Consider the following 16,818-nt stretch of genomic DNA (forward strand, 5'->3'; position numbering starts at 1 on the left):
CCATTCATCAACTGCACAGAGAGCATCATTCAGATGGCACCACGATATATCAAACTGTTGAACTGCAGCAGAGCAGATTGAAATCAAGAGATATGTATGCCACACCTGCATCAAAGCACTGTGTTTCCTGAAATAGCACGCAAAAACTTTGTGCAACATCCGTTCCCTAGCATTAATTTCACATTAATGTCATGTTGTACTCACCTCTGTGCTAATGTGAAAATCTGGAGGGGTTGAGTTTAATTCATGGTAGCTTAGAATTGTTCTGGGAAAAAAAGCAAAGTGAAACGCCTGACACGACTCTGTTTATATCTAATTTATTTCGGATAACAGATAAAGACATTTTCACCTTGCACTGGGGAATAGGGGAAATTAGAAATAAATGTTCTCTCTGCCACTGTGGTAAATTAAAGGCCACGATTAAAAAATGTATGGTGACCTTAAAAAAATAAGTTTTCTGTGGCCGGGAGTGAACCACAGTTCACACTTTGGTTGTACTTTTTGAGCGTGGTGCTGGAGACAAGTGGCACATTATAAAGTCACTCTCTCCGCTGACTGAATGGAAGTTTAATTAACATCTAACTAGTCTTCTGCCAGAACGCAGTACACCCTGGTCACATACTAAAGCTGATGACACCTCAGATGATCTCCGTCGCCTCCCTGATGTGCAGGGAATCAGCTTGGGGTGCTCAGTCACTGCAGTCTGAAAATTCTTTGAATAACTAATCAGACGCCATCCTCCGTCTGGTCAGAGCTGGATGGAGCTGTTGAATGAAATGTTGAATTAAATCCAGTTTCTCCCTATCTGTAGCTAACAAGCTATACCTAAAGTTAGATGTTTTTAATATTCTGCATGTCCGGATAAACACAACCAAAGTGCACGCTGCGTGAATGTTACCACATGCAGGGAAGATTATCCAGTAATACCTATTCTCCTGTGTGTTTTTCATTCATTCTTTGGATTCAACTGTTTCTTTGAATTAAATAGAAAGAAACTCAGTTGGCACTGTGGTGCAGTGGTTAGCGCTCTCGCCTCACAAGTAGTGATTGGTCCAGCTTCCTCCCACAGTCCAAAAGACATGCAGGTTAATTGGTGTTTCTAAAGGTGTGAATGTGAGTGTAAATGGTGTTTGTCTCTATTTGTCAGCCCTGTGATGAATTGGAAACCTGTCCATGGTGTACCCTGCCTCTCGCTCCATGACAGCAGCACTCAAAACAAAAACAACCCTGATAAGGATTAAAAAGAAGGAGACGGAAACTTTCAACAACCTCACAGCATTGGACACTGTTTGAGTGACACAGCACTGTTGAGCACAAAAGATTTTGTCCAAATGTATGTATGATGAATGTATCATTAAATCTCATGGAGGGAAATTGCCCTTCAGTCATACTGTACCCCCAAAAGGTAGAAATTGATTTTAACCAGTACGACTCTGTGAGGTGAGACGGCTGCTGTGGCAACCATTCTTTTGGCATTCAGGCTTGGATTAGGTGTCGTCATAAAGCGATTTTTATTCTGATTGATGTTTGAGGCCACGAGAGACAACAAGGATGTCAGCAGCAGCTGCTACACAACACCCATAGACTTTCAAACATCCAAGTGCCTCTTTTTGTTCCATTTCTCTGAAGCACATTTTCGTGTTCATTCTGGGCTCATTAATTAGTTCATGCATTGTCTCCATTGTTGCCTTCACTTCCTTTGTCTTCAGTGAATAGCCTTGAAGTGAACTTTACTCAAATCATCTCCAAAAGCCACTGCAAACAGTCTGAAAAGAAAGTCAGCTCACAAAAATCCACAAAAAGCATGCAACATTTTGCAAGCTACAAATTAATACCTCGCACTTTTGAGCTCTTCCTTTGGGTCAAACATCCTGTTAAAAAAAAAACTAAGAAAAAAGAGTCCTCTCTAAAATGGTCAAACACAATTATGTTGCAGGAAAGCCTCGTGACATACGTGATACATTTTGCCCCCAACATCATCAGTATTGTTTACTGGCCCAGTTGCAGCAAGAATTTGGCAGCAGCCCAACCACCCCAGAGGCACAATCATTACCCTATCACCAGTGACCGTGGCAGGATTATTAATGACAAACTGCGATGCCAGAGGCGGCGGTTGGGGGTCATCAACATCTCTGGTCATTAATTCGAACCCACGTTGACACAACCTGTCACATATGAGCAGTACAGTCTGTCCTGCATCCTGGACTGGGTTTTTATGTGTTGGTGTGTGGGTGTGTCGGTGTGCATGGACTAATTTGATCTGTACATCGTGCTAATGGCAGGAGCACAGTGTTCCCAGTCATGTTGGGCAGTAGTCTTTGCCTGCTGGAGTGTCTGACCTCTTTGGTCTTGTTGCTTCTGTTGATTTGGATTGTTCGAACACAGAAGTGTGTCTTTTGTGTTTCACTGCATGATCACAAATTGTGCCACAAGTGCCACATAGCAATGCAGCAGTACGTATAAAAGCTATTTATATATATAGCGTTGGGAGTAAATGCCACATTGCTGCCTCATTGTGTGCATATTGGACAAATATTGTCCCTAGCGTCATTAGTCCATGTTGCCTTGTGGCCATGTAGTGAGATCAGAGCAGAAACATCAGAGGAGTTATTGGAATTGAAATCCATGTTTGCTAATCCAAAACATGGCCCTTTACACAATGGCAGGACTTGTGTACAGTGCATACCACGGATGCCTGCAGGAGAGGTACCCTATCAGTCACTCCAGCTGTTTTGATGTGTGGCACAGAGGCCTCCCTGTCCCCCTGCACAAGCCCGGTATTTGCAGCCTTTGAGATAGCCGACTGTGGGAAAGACCAGCGCCTCCTCGTTGCCCTGCTCCTCCCCAGTCGCTACAGTCACCTAATGAGGACTGGCGTTTGTGATCTTGTCAGTGCACCATGAAAGACCCGTCTCTGACAGCTCTGTTTACTGTCACCCAGGAAGCCTGTCGCCACACACCAACAGCTTCAAGGACATTCTTTGCAAATAAATTGCAACAAAATGGGCAACATGCAGCAATTTACCCCCCAAAGATGGGATTTGTTTTTCAATTTTTGATTTACAGTGCAGTCGATGAAGATGATGAATGATTTATTGCTTTTCCACATCTCATGCAGTTGCCTTGAGCTGTTACTTCTGCCATGGCAGCACCTTGGGGAGCCATGAGAGAACTCATCAAGATTTTCATTTTGTTCATAAATCTATAAAAGTGAAGCTGAATTTGAATAAATAATTATTTTCAGACATGTTTGTGTCCACATCGGAACAAGATGAAAAACAGACTGAACCAAATGAACTCAAATCAGACATTAGAGTCAATCTGATTGGTTCAGACTGAAGTGTATCCAACTTTTGGATTGGTTGTTATGAAATTTGGTAAAAACATTCATGTTCCCTTGAGGAAACCTTTGGTGATCACATGACCTTTCATCTAGTACCATCTTTAGGTCTGGTGATCACATGACCTTTCATCTAGTACCATCTTTAGGTCAAAATTTCAATCCGTCCAGTTTTAGTTTATGACAAAATACCCACAAAGCTAGTGACTTTCCCAGCAGCCTCAGCCGTACTTGGTGATAATTACCTAGTAAACATTACACTTGGTTACATTACACAGGTTGTGAGTCTGGTATCCATATCCAGAGTGATAAAAGTCTTGGTCTTTCGACCGTCTGCAGTAGTCTCGTCACATTCTTCTTTGGGCTTGAACTTGATCTCTGTGGTCTTGAAAGTATTCCCAGACATCATTGAAATAACTCTTTGCCATGTTGCCCATTTGTTGGGTGGCAAAGCTCACACACCGACTGCCTTTGTGTATTCATCAAAGTTCTCGCTGGCAGTCGGAGTCCATTTTCCAACAAACCGCTCAACCGTGACGGTGAAGATGAAGCTCTGCGACACAAACTTATCATTCGTTTCAGTCATCATCTTTCTATGAAGACTACTTTTGAGCTACAGGCTGGCGGTTACATGTCATGGAAGTGATGTATTTACCATTGTGGTGGAGAATCTGTGTCTGAAATATACAGAACATACAGGTGAGGAGGATTAAGTGGATTCTGCTGCAGGAGTCTTTGTGAGAAGATTTCTTTGGAAGTTTTTGTGCCCTTTTTTTGCCACGTCTCCATGTCAGCATCAAAATCTGTTCAGCTGTAACGGCTAATGAGTCCAATCTGACTGGAGCTGGCATCTTCCTGCGCAGGATCAAACTATTCAGAGTCGCTGTTCAAGTTTTCTGGAGGAGTATTCTTTTAAAAATGTAATTGGGCCTCGTTCAGACTCACAGTTACTCTTTATCCTCTCTATCTCGGCCCCCCAACATCCGTTCTTAGGCCTTTTCACTGTTTCAGATTTTTCACTCGTCGCCTGTTTGGACAGCTGGTGTGTGGAGTAGAGGGGTCCAGCCTAACTGGAACTGGCCTGGTGTGTGTGATGGAGCAAATTATTCACTATCAAGTTGATGTACAAAATTAGGTTCTCTGGTGGTGTATTCTTTGAAAATGTCATCAGGCCTCACTTTGACTTAGAGTCCCTCTTTATTCGCTGTATCTCAGCCCTCCAACTTCCGCTCCTAGGCCGCCTAACCTTTTTCGCTGTTTCAGATTTTCACCCATTCCCTGTTTAGACAGCTGGTCTGTGGAGTAGATGAGTCAGGTTAAGTGTCCTGCTTAACAGCTCAAATCCACAGTTTCTCCTGGGAGTCCCATCCACTGACTAATGGTTCCGTTGCACCCACTCATTTGTTCCCACCAAAGAGCTCATACAGCAGTCAGCCTGGCAGCCGTCCAGGAACACGGCAGACACAAACATTAATGCACTGAAAGGTCCATCAGTCTATGTATTTGCAAAGGAAAGAGAAAAGCGGAAGACAGGCGACTAGAAGCTGCACGATCTGTCGATTTTGTTCATAGTGAGGCAGCTCACAGGAGTGAGGAGAGGTTTCCAAGTCTGAACCAGTGTCGACTCTACAAAGCAAAAGTTTTAGCGTTACATGATATCTATTGTACGATTTGATTTTGCACGGTCAGCAAGTAGGTAATCTAGACCACACTCTGTGGTGCCTTGTGTTTATTTCTGCACAAAGCTGGCCTGCTAAGCTATAATCATTGTTAGTGAAAAGGATATCTTGATACTATTATTCCTGTTCATTGTTCCATTATGTCCTCATCAGCATTCAACCTGACAGTGCATTTTTAAAAGTATCCCGAGCAGCTTTTCATACAGGATTACCTCACAGCCTTGAGAACATAACCACACTCATATTCTTTAATTTTTTTCAAAGTTTAAAAGTATGCATCCGCAGATGATGCCCTCATTTACCCGGCTGTCTAAAACCTTTCCCGTCTTGCACATTCCTCTCCACTCTGAATTTGTAGACTACTTCACCGCCTGAGGAGAAGGTGGAGAGCGCTTTAGGCAAATGTTACCTCCGCGGAATCATTCTCTGAATGTCTTCTCGGCTCTTACAAACTTGCTAACAGCTGGTGCTTCAGCTGTGCCCCGTATCGATTCCACGCTGAGTGTAAGCCACAAGATAACTTTCCTGCGTGCGTGTGTTGAGATCCTTTTTAAATGGGTCGTGATGTGAAAATCAATGCACAGATTGACAGAATTTAATACATCTGACAGACTCTGTTTACCTCTTGGGGTCTTGTATCAAATGTAGTGTTTGAACATCACAGTCCAACACGGGTTCTTGAAACTTGCAGAGTAAACTCTGCAAGCTGTGGCACTTCTAATAGGGGAAATTCAGTCTTTTCGGTTTTGCAGGGAAGTCGTCGTCTGCTGGGTTTTGTTTCTGTTTGTATGTGTTGTCTGGCTTTATGGGCAAATGTTTCTGGTTGTCCATGGTGCTGCATATCAGTCCTAATGTAGGAGAGTGGTCTAACAGCCACAGCAGATCATGAGTCAGCGTTGCCTGTAGTTCACTACGAACACTGAAAATCTCTCACAGGGGAAATATCACCATGTAATGACTCAGACAGACTGAATAACACGTGCTGTTGCATGGTGATGTCCCATTACTGTACGACAGTGAGGTTGGTCAGTCATCTGACATTTTGATGAGTAATCAAAAAGAACAAATTCCAGTGTGAAGATTTGTGTTGCTATTGCACTGAGAACTGATTTCTAACAGTTTTTTAAGGTTTTATCAGCTAAAACCAACTAATGATTAATCAATTCAACAAAAATAATCAGCTGATTATTCGTTATTGAAAGTACATTTACTTTTGGTCCCAATATAGAGTATTGCATTTTCAATCAGTACTCAACCTCACTGTGAAGTAAATCCAACACTCATGTGCCAAAAACTGCAGTTCCTTAAACGCCCACTTGAGGCTGTTGACAAAGCAAGTCCATATCCATAAGCTCCCATATTAAAATGCTGAAATAAACATGTTTACAGCCTGGTGCAAAAGGTTTTGGTCTTTGTAGATGTAGTTCATGGCAACTGCAATACAATTTTGATATAACACAGGCAATTTAATAATAGATCTTAAAGCTAATAATGGGCGGTGCAGTGGTTAGCACTGCTGCCTCACAGCAGTTCGTACCACGGCTTTCTCTTTGGAGTTGTTCTCCCCTTCCCCAAAAACATGCACTTAATAGGTTAATTTGTGGCTCTAAATTGGCCGTAGGTGTGAATGTGAATGTGAAAATGTGCCGTGTGATTAACTGGCGACGTGTCCAGGATGTACCTCGCTTCTCTCTGAAAGTCAGCTGGGACAGCCTCTTGATAGAGGATAAGCGGTTACAGATAATGGATGGTTGTGTGTGGTGAGTTAATAATTAAGAGTGTGACAGGTCGATGCTTTCACAGGTGGCAGGTTTTGCAATTAAGCCTCATTCGGCTCACATCGGCTCCACATCTTTGCCCCCTTTTTTTGAATTAACCTGGGACCCAGCGGAGTCAGGCACTGCTAATATAACTAATAACTTTATACTGGCTCTTTAGAAATCATCACAGAGACTACATCCATATTTTAAACAGTCAATTGGATTAGAAGGGATTAAAAGAAATGCTGAATAGTAGTTTTTGTGACGAGTAAGCTAAACTTATGTTTAGAATAAGTGCAGTGAAGTATTTTTTACTAATGTGAAGGATGTGAATACTTCTTCGACCGCTTCCTGTTGTTTCCAAACCCACCGTACATACCTATTGTTCCACTGTAACAGCTGCTCGTGTAGGAAACCGACAGATAACATGCTTTAACTCTGAAGAAGTTGCGGTCAAAGCATTTGTGTGGTCATGACGGACAAAATAAAAAGCCTTGGCTGGCTGTGTTGCCTGTTCATTAACATTTCGTGTGTTTCTGTGGTAGGTGGCTGCCAGAGCCGGAGTTTATGACATCCTCAACCAGCTGGGCTTCTCCGAGTTCGAAAACCCGAGGGACACGCCGCTGGCCAGGCTGCGCTGCCGCTGGCAACAGCAACACATTCAGTCACTTCCTTTCCGAGGGGAGTTCATCTGAGAGAGGATCACTGTGAACACACCAAGACAGTACTGTGCTTTTCAGAATAAAAGACATTTTCATTAACATTGTTATGCCTTCTATTATTACCCCTGTATTATGCATATCTTCATTTCATCTTCAGTTTGTGTTACTGCTTTTTTTTTTCTTTACTTAAAAACTCACTGGCGATGTTAACATTTTGTTGTTTCAATGTTGAGTCTTAGCAAGAATGTTGCTCCTACATTAGAAGTTGATATTTGTGCCCTGTTTTGTTTTTTTTAATCAATGGTAGAATTTCAGATTTCATTGTACTAATGTTACTTTTTCCAAATGAAGGCTTAAAGAAACTTTTTTGAGTTCTCACGTTCGAAGGTGAGACGACCTTTTACAACACCTGTTAGAACAAGACGAGAGTTAAATGTTGTTATGGAGAAGAGAAGCAAATTCCTCTGTGTTGTTAGCCAACAATTTTGGTTCTATGTAACTGTTTGCTGTTGTGTGACCTGATATTTTTCTTGAGCCCTGTCCTTTTCTGCCCAGAACAGCTGTCATCACAGTGCCTGTGCATTCGTTTGACTTGAGGTTTTCAAAGATTTCCCTGTGTACATATGAAAGCTGTCCTTATTTAAATTTTAATGTGTCGATGAGTTTTCTAAAGCTGATCAGAGAGGATGTTTTTTTTAGGGTCCAGTTTCTTTTGCTACAGTATAACGGCAGTACCTGTTTCTTTTTACATTTATTCACGTGTCATGACACAGGTACTAACAACACAGCATGTCAGGATTTTTTTTATGCTAGTTTGATTTTACCTTGAAGCTGTAAATGTAAATTTTTTTTGTAAACATTGAAGCAATGCTTAAAAATTGCAAACATTATACTGTAACATCATCATATTTCAGATTCTTCGCACTCTTCTTTGACGGCTCTGTTACATCGTGGCTGCGATGATTTTTTTACTTTAACTTGCACGCTTCAGCAGTTACTCATCAAAACCTGGTGCCTACGTTACCCACAATGCAACCCAAGAACATTTGAGTCGGAGATCTGGTTGTGCCAGTAGTGACTAACGTAGCCTTGATTTGCTAAGGTGATTCACTTGAGGACATTTATCAGCAGCCACAAAAGGATTTATACAAGTTTTTTTTATGCATTTGTACATCCACAAACAGAGTTTCCCTTTAAATCAGCTCGGCTCTCAGACGTCACGACCCCTGCAAGTATATAGTTGCATTTTCTTTGTGTGGTAACACGTCTTTTTTTTTCTTTTCTTCTCTATTTCGGTTCACCTTTTTAATTTGCTAATATGTGTTGAGTTGTAAAGTAACTTGTAGCTCATAGTGTGCTTTAAAAAAACACGAATCCTGCCTTAAAATCAGAAAGATAAGCCAGAAAAAGAGTCAAAAATGCCTCTCATTACTATGTTATCTTTTCTGTCTAAGTATCTGTTCTGTATATAATAGATTCAGACTAATTGAGCCAAAAGATTGTGATGATTGATAATGAAATTGTATGTTTGAGAGAATTACAAACCCATCTTTGTGTGACTTGATAACAGAAGAACGTATATGTGCAGGTTGTAATAACACCCTAATGTCTTAGCTATGCTCTTAATTTAATTTTTTCTTTTTTTTTTAAACAGGCACACTTCATAGAGGCAATGCATTACCCTTTATTCACAGCATGTGCCACCATTTTTTTCTTTTTTGAGGGGCTAAAATAAATAATTCGAGTAGATTTATCAGCTTGTTTCTGCCTTTCTGTGTTATCATTTTATTGTTTATCTAAGGAGAAAAATGAAACCCGTGTGTCCAGGATTTGGTTTTAAAAGTGTGGGAGGATTTTCAATAAAACAACGCCGTGCGACGGAGCCAAATAATTATCTCTTCCCTCCTCGGCTTCCTGTCTTTTCCCTCCTTATCTCGGCATCATCTTTTGCTCTAGATACGCACCGCTAAGACTCCACTCGTATATCCGGATGGCCTCTTTGTCTTGTGTCAATGCCAGCCACGGAGAGCAGAGCAGGTTATAAGCACGGAGCAGCATACATTTACACAAAACAGATGATTCATTGTTGGGCTGAAATCTTAACATATTCCATATACAGTAATAAAGAGCTTAGGCAGATCAAAAGACTAATCTTAGTTGCCTTTTGATGTGGACAGGTAAGGTCTTAATTAAAAAAAAAAATATGGTCACTCTCAAGAATGGAGGGCTGTGTGGGGATTAAAAGCCACCGGCCGGCACATCAGTGAGGCTCACTTGGCTTTGCTGGCCTGCTTTGAAAGGCTGATATCCCAGATCACTTCCCGTCTTGTAAGTGCATAGCAGGCTTATCTTTGGGAGTACGGAAGTTGTTAGGATTTTATCACACCACAGCCTATCCTGGATTATTGTAAATGGAAACCAAGTGGTCCAGATTGAAACGCTCCTTTTATAGTTTGTTACACTTGTCTCCTTTCTACATCATCTCAGTTTATGAGATACTTTATCCCTCTTCATTAGGCGGCTGGGAGATATATTAGACGCATGCACAGTAACACAAACACACACTCTTATAGAGGTGTCTGTTTTTCTTTTTTATTATTTATTTCTCTTAACTCTTCCAACAGAGACAAATTGGTTAAAACAACATTCGGATATGGAGAGGGGCTATTCAGTTGCAGCATGTGGCCAACTTGACTCCAGGTCAAGATAAGCCCAGGACATGAAGACCATGCTTGGATGATATAGCGGCCCCTTGCCTTTGAAATCCTTTCCAGACTCATTGAGATACTCCCCAATGTGAAATTCAAGCTAGCGGTTCTGAAGGATCCCGAGATTACGGCAGGACAAAGAGTGGCTTTGAGAGGTGAGCGGCGAGAGGGGATGTAATGAACTTCATGTGAAAAGCTTCCCTCTGCAGATGAGAGAGCTGTTCGGGAGAGGAGGCACGGTGCCGGTGCAAGGGGTGCACCTCCGTCCTCTTTGATTGTTCTTGTGTGGATAAAGGCAGCATTACAAACACCTCAGAGACTCAAGTGTGCTCTCAGCCCTCTCGGGGCATTAGTTAAATAATAACACGACTGCGAAAATCTCTGAAGGGTTGTTCTTAAATCCACGCTGGCAAACACGCCTCTGGGCCTTCATTTACTGTGGGCAATAATACACAATCCCTGATAGGCTAGGTATTACACACTCCACTGAGCAAGGTAATGAAAAGTCTCAGCTGGCAGGATAAAAAATACTGATTTAATTGATAGAGAGTTCTTAAATGCTCTTTTTTTCCTTCCATTCGATCTTTTGGAACATATCCCATCGATTAAGGTTTTGTTATTTAGAGGCCTTGGTTGCAAGTACAAGTGACCTGTTATCTTGTTGTGTGTGCTAGACTGTACTTGAAGTACATAACAAGATAACAAAGTCCTCAGTTGGAGCCACCGTTGAATCTTTAAAGTAAAAATACTTCCAATAAGCTGCACATTAGTGTAAAAGTGTTTAATAATAGGACATTATGATAAAAAACTTAAAATCTGTCAAAATATACACCGTGACAGGCTGATGGACGTGATGATTTTTAGAGAATACCGGAATCCTGTCTGGGAATATTAGGCTTTGTACAAGGATTGATCATCAGTTCATTTTCTGTGACCGCTTATCCTTACCAAGGTCACAGGGGTTGGAGCCTATCCCAGCTGACATTTGGCCAGAGGTCGGGTACACCATGAACAAGTCCACCTATTAACCTATTAATTGCATGTCTATGGACTGAGGAAGCCAGAGCATTGGGAGAGAAACCACACAGACATGAGGAGAACATCCACACAGAAAGGCCACAGCGGGGGTTCGAACCAGAAACCTGGGAGGCACCAGTGCTAACCACTGCACCACCATGCTGCAGGACAAAGAAAAGTGGGTCAGATCAGAGCAGTAGACTCTGGGACTTGACTGCTGTGAGGCAATTTATCCCAGAGGTGACTCCTAAAGTTTGTGACCTGGTTAAACCCCGAAAGAGACAGTGACAGGAAGGCGTTTATTGGTTGCATACCTAAAAAAGAGAGAGAGATAATACTTCATGCCTTCAATTTTACCAATAGTCAGATTTCCATCTGCTGCACAAAACTGTCTTAAACAGGATGAATTTGCTTTGAATTCTGGGGGGTTTTAAAACTAAAAAAAAAACATCAGCGCTCAGCTCTGTTCACTCCAGCAGAAAATATGTGCACTTTGGAATAATAAGTGTAATGATACAAAAACTTCGATCAACATTAAAAAGCTGAGATGCCTCCAAATACAGCAGGGCTTAGTGCTTATGATAACATTTCAGCCTGAGTTTCTTCAGACAAAGGAAAATGGCTGATGATGTCCTCACTGCAGGATATTTCCAAGGTGTTACTTCAGTCTCTAAAAGCTATTTCCCTTCCCCATGACATTGTTAGCAAGCCACTTATTATGAGCAATGTCACATGGAGCCACAGACTTTTGCCATGGAAACATTACTCTTGGTTATGAGTAAGCATGGGGGTGGCAAACCTTTTCATCTTTATTTCTGTGCAACTGTCTTGTCTTGTACATTAGTCTAATTCTAAACAGGCCCTTGATCACAGCTATATGAACAACACTGCTAATGACTATAAAATGTTCAAATGCAGAGTTTTTACTTGCTTCACTTTAACTGTGGACCTGTTAGATTAGATCCAAGACGTCACTCCTGCATAAACGTGGTAGTCAATTATAGAAAACAGTTGTTCATTTGACCACATTTAGTGTGTTTCAGTGTGTTAAAATCCTGGGGAGAGATCATCGACACCTCAGAGATCAAGATGAGGATAATAAAATGTCAAAATGAAAAATGTCATTTCTTTTTATAAATGAACACACAGTGGTGATATTGCTGAGAATCCACACCAACACATATTTCTTTCTTTGGCCAATGGCCTATTAACCAAAGACATCTATACAGTGATGGTAGCGTCAGACCCAGAGATAAATAAATACTCCTATGCAGTAATACTACACAGCCAACATTCATAAATAAAGTTATGAATGTGTTAACGTGTCATATGAGCACAATATGAACTATATATGAAACAATATGAACTTTCTTAAACTAGTTCTTTCTTAAACAATCTCACCACAAGGTATCCGGGTAGACAAACTGCTGAAGAAGACTGTGTGATATTACTGAAAGCTCCATGACAGCTACTTAACGAACCATGTGGTGAAGATCGTGCTGATTACGATAGTTACCTTTACCGTTTTTATTGTATTTAATGTTACGTTTTTCAACAAATTTCCATTAAAATTAATCAAATAGCAAATGCCCAGTCCATTCTGCCCTTGCAAGGATGACGTATTGCTTCCATTAGCAGGTTCCTCCAATAAAGTGTTTTAAAGAATTTAACTTAATGTGATCTGTGTTGTAACGTTTATATGTTGGTTGCAGAAAATCTTTAAGGTAAGTAAATGAATATTTACACTCACAAACTTTAGTTCTTTAAGGACTCAAAAAGAAGTTAACACCGGAGAGACTGTGTTTGCCACAGGGGGGCAGTCGGTCAGTAGTAGTGGGTTAAGCGGCCGCCCCGTGTGTGGAGGCCATAGTCCTCGCTGCAGCTAGCCCCGGTTCGAATCCCGCATTGGATGGCTAATTTACTTACTGCGTGTCACTCCCCCTCTCTCTGCCCCCTGCTTCCTGTCTATCTTCAGCTGTACTATCAATAAAGGCATAAAAGCCCCCCAAAAAAATCTTTAAAAGAAAAAATGCCAAAGGGTACAAACGGTTTCTTCCTCTTAGACAGTCGTGTTGATTTCCAGTAAACTTGGCCTTCTGGGGCCCCTTTTTATCTGGTTGTAATTCAGTGGTTAAAGGAATATTTTGACATTTCAGGATGTTTGTCTGTTAAATATGAAGCTACAGCCAGGAGCGAGTTAGCTTAGCTTAAAATAAAGAGTGAAAACAGGTGGAAACAGCGAGTCTGACCCTGGCCGATGTTAAAAATAAAAATATATCCACCTACCACCACCTCTAAAGCTCACACGTTGTGGTTTTACGTGGGTCGTGGGTGGGACTATTTCTTGGCCGGGACACTGTGTCTCTGCTTCTTGTCCTAGGACAAGATTTGCCTTCGTCATACGCAATATGTCAAGCCTGTCCTACCCTCAGCAAGTGTCCCAAAAAGACATCTGTTTACATTTGAGTGACAGAGCTGTATTAACTATAATGAGGAAGGAGGAGGAGGAGGAAGTAAGGTGACGTTATGGGGTGACAAAGTCAGAGTACCCATTTATCCACCCTGACCTTCTTCAGGGTGGATAAATGGGTCAACAAAGCAAAACATTGGACTACCAACACAGGAGAGAGCTGTTTGTTTCCTGATTCAAACGGACAGCCAGTGTTGTTCTTTTTTATAGCATGGCCGTGAGCGTTCCCTAAACTTAACCAAATGTTTATTATTGTAGCTATGATGACGAAGATCCCCTAACCTTAAGTACTTATTTTAACCCACACCATGATCTTTCCCTAAACCTAACCAAGTTGTTTTTGTGCCTAAACCTAACCAAACCTTAACCATAGAGTTGTCACATCAAAGAATGTATTTATTTTTCAGTAGTGATTTGTTACAGTTTTTTTGGAAGACATGGAGAAATTATGTAGTCCTGCCAATAATGGCGTCAGATCAGAAAAAGAAAACTCAATTTGTCGTCCTAGAAAGCATGGACAAGCAACCTATTCCCAAGTTTAATTTGGAAGACTTGTTGGACATCAAACTCTCTGCAAGAGAGCAAATAAGTCCTCCCAAAACTTTCCACCGTTGAGTAATTTTTGAGAACATAAAACATCGACTTCTTTGGTGGAAGTAATGGAGGCGAAACCTTTGACACAAATACAGTGACACGTAGAGGAGTGCTGTTGCAGCTACTCCCATACTCATTACAGACTAATTGCATTTCCTTAAGGAAGGTCAAGTGAAACTCATCGAGTCTGACCTGGGTCATAACTCAGCATTCATTGTGGACCTTTCAGTCCAAGCCCTTCATTCACACAGAGCAGAGAGGATCATAATAGCAACTTCTTCAAGTCGCTGGTTTGTAACTTGGCAAACCCAGACGCTCCTCTTCCCTCAAGCTGCTGGGCAGACTAGCAGCTGCTTTGCATCTCCCTGCATCTCAGAGATGAAAAGTCACATATTTTCTCAGCACGCTGGCATGGCTAGACCACATTACAGCACACACTGAGGCATCCACAGCTCCACACGCTGTACTGTAACTTTTCCCTATTGCTGGAGTCACAGTGGGAGAAGCTTGATTCTTTGCAGGTCCACCCTGCAAAGACCGAACTAACTACCATTCAGCAGATTACAACGTGTCTGTCTGATCTCTATGCGCAGAGATTCTGGCTTTGATACGTGTCTCTGTGAGGCATGAGAGGGAAGAGAACAAATACAAAAGAGAAAAAAAAACATTTTTAAGTGTTTATACTCAAATAAATCCCATTTCTGAAGAGGACTGACTTTCTCACATGAAGGACAGAGTGTTCTAATGCGAGCACTGTAGTAGAAAATTGTTCTGGTGTGTGGACTTAACCACAGACTGTGAGTGGAGCTATTCATTTCAGAAGGGAAAAAACAAGGCTTCTAATTGAATACTATGCTATATTGTGGAATGTCATCCTGGCTTTTAGACACAAACGAAAAAAGAAAAAAAAAACACACTCCAAACAGTATGGATGGAAAAAGAGCATAAAACTTCTTACAAGGCAGTTAATGGTTTCCATCTCTTAATGCTGCGGTTAGTTTCCATCGCTTATTAATGCACAACTCTGGATCACCATCCAATCCTCTCACTGCCGCCCTGGGGGGATGACTGCGAAAAGCCCACACCTGCTCTACATTGACCATCATGCGAGCATGGAGCTAATTAAGCCACAAAGTGAGTGTGTAAGACGCTGCATGGGGGGAGGTCGCCCAGACCAACAGAGCCCAGACACACTCGAGGAACTGCGGAGGGAAAATAATGTCCAGTCTAGACACCTTTTTAACTCCAAAAGTACCTGAAAGTCAAAACTCATTTCAACCCAACCCCCTTCCCTTCTTCTTCTTAGAAAGATTCCAGAGTTGTTGGTTTTAGTCTCTGCGTGGTCATGTCTGACTAAGTCTGGACTCCAGCAGGGGTGAGCCGGGGCCAAAAAAACCCTAGTTGCTTGAGCAGTCATCCAAAGTTTTAACAGGCTGTCATACCGCTAATGAAATCTAGTGTATGGCTTTCACACCTTTTTGAGTTTCAAACGACGGTGTTGGTTTTCCCTTTCTGCAAAGGGAACATATGCTCACAGTGACATCTGCAGGATTAGCCTAGATTATGAAAATTAGAGATACAAACTGCATGAGGTCATTAAGTTGCATAATGTAAGGTGTGTTTTGTTAATACTAGGATTCAACAGACATGGAAAAAGAGAATCCAATCTGCTTTTATGATGACAGACACGCCAGCATTTTGTCTTTGTATAGCTAGGTCCACATTTTGTCAAATCTATCTTAAAGCAAAATACATTACATTGGTAATAGTACATTGGCCAAGTCTTTTCATGCTCTTGTAAATGGTGGCCTTGAGGACATGGAAAACACAATTGCCTGTGCAATTCACTCCACAGACATTTTTCTTGTTGAGCTGCAGTAGATTGTACAATAAGTAACACAAAAGAGGGAGGTTTGCACTAAAAAGACCGCAGCTTTGAGAGACATCCACTTTGTTGTATCTCCTCTCTGAATACTGAACCCTTATTATATTTTTTCAAGGCACAAAATTGACAATGCACACATGCACACATGGATGTGTGAGCATTACTTCTCCTCTTATATTTGTCTGTCATCCAGCATGGTAGAAGTGTCTTTTGTGTGATCTTTCTATAGTCTAAACATGTTTTATGCTCTTTAGAATGGCATATTTTAGTATTTTATTATATTTATGTAATGTTTTTGACTGTGGATTGTTGATATTTTCTTTCATAGGTGCATTTCTGTGATCTAAAATATGTCTAATGCTAAAAAGAAAAAATCAGTCCCACTTTTCTTCAAACGTGTGTATTGCATCTTTTTGACCTCTGCCATTCCTGATTTATTGCCATGTTATCACTGGCATGTGTTTGTGGACTACTGTAAACACTATGAGTTATTACCTGGCATCTGGAAGAGTTTTTCACGCTGTTTAAGTAAGAAAAATATATTTTAAAAGTGAATATTAACTGTGGAGGTGGGCAATTTTTTTCGTTTTTTTTTTTTTTTTTTTTTTTGCAGGATATGATATAACAGTTTCTTCTTTGAGTTGAAAAAAGAAAAATCCCTTGGCTATATATGTGGTTGTCTAGTGTGGAGAAGGCGCTCCCA

The 16,818-nt window shown here is 41.2% G+C and overlaps 1 protein-coding gene across 6 annotated transcripts in view; it reads left to right on the forward strand.

Annotated features, from left to right (window-relative positions):
* pald1a (phosphatase domain containing paladin 1a) overlaps nt 1–9,332 on the forward strand; it is a 51,085-nt gene extending 41,753 nt beyond the window's left edge. For all 6 annotated transcript variants that reach the window (XM_019269366.2, XM_010744026.3, XM_027289337.1 and 3 more), the window contains one exon: nt 7,325–9,332. In XM_019269366.2, the coding sequence (XP_019124911.1) occupies nt 7,325–7,474 (150 nt within the window). In that variant the 3' untranslated portion in view covers nt 7,475–9,332. The remainder of the gene's footprint in view (nt 1–7,324) is intronic.
* Nucleotides 9,333–16,818: the final 7,486 nt, after the last annotated feature.

This window comes from Larimichthys crocea, chromosome XVI, assembly GCF_000972845.2.
Source record: "Larimichthys crocea isolate SSNF chromosome XVI, L_crocea_2.0, whole genome shotgun sequence".
In the NCBI taxonomy this organism is placed as follows: domain Eukaryota; kingdom Metazoa; phylum Chordata; class Actinopteri; family Sciaenidae; genus Larimichthys; species Larimichthys crocea.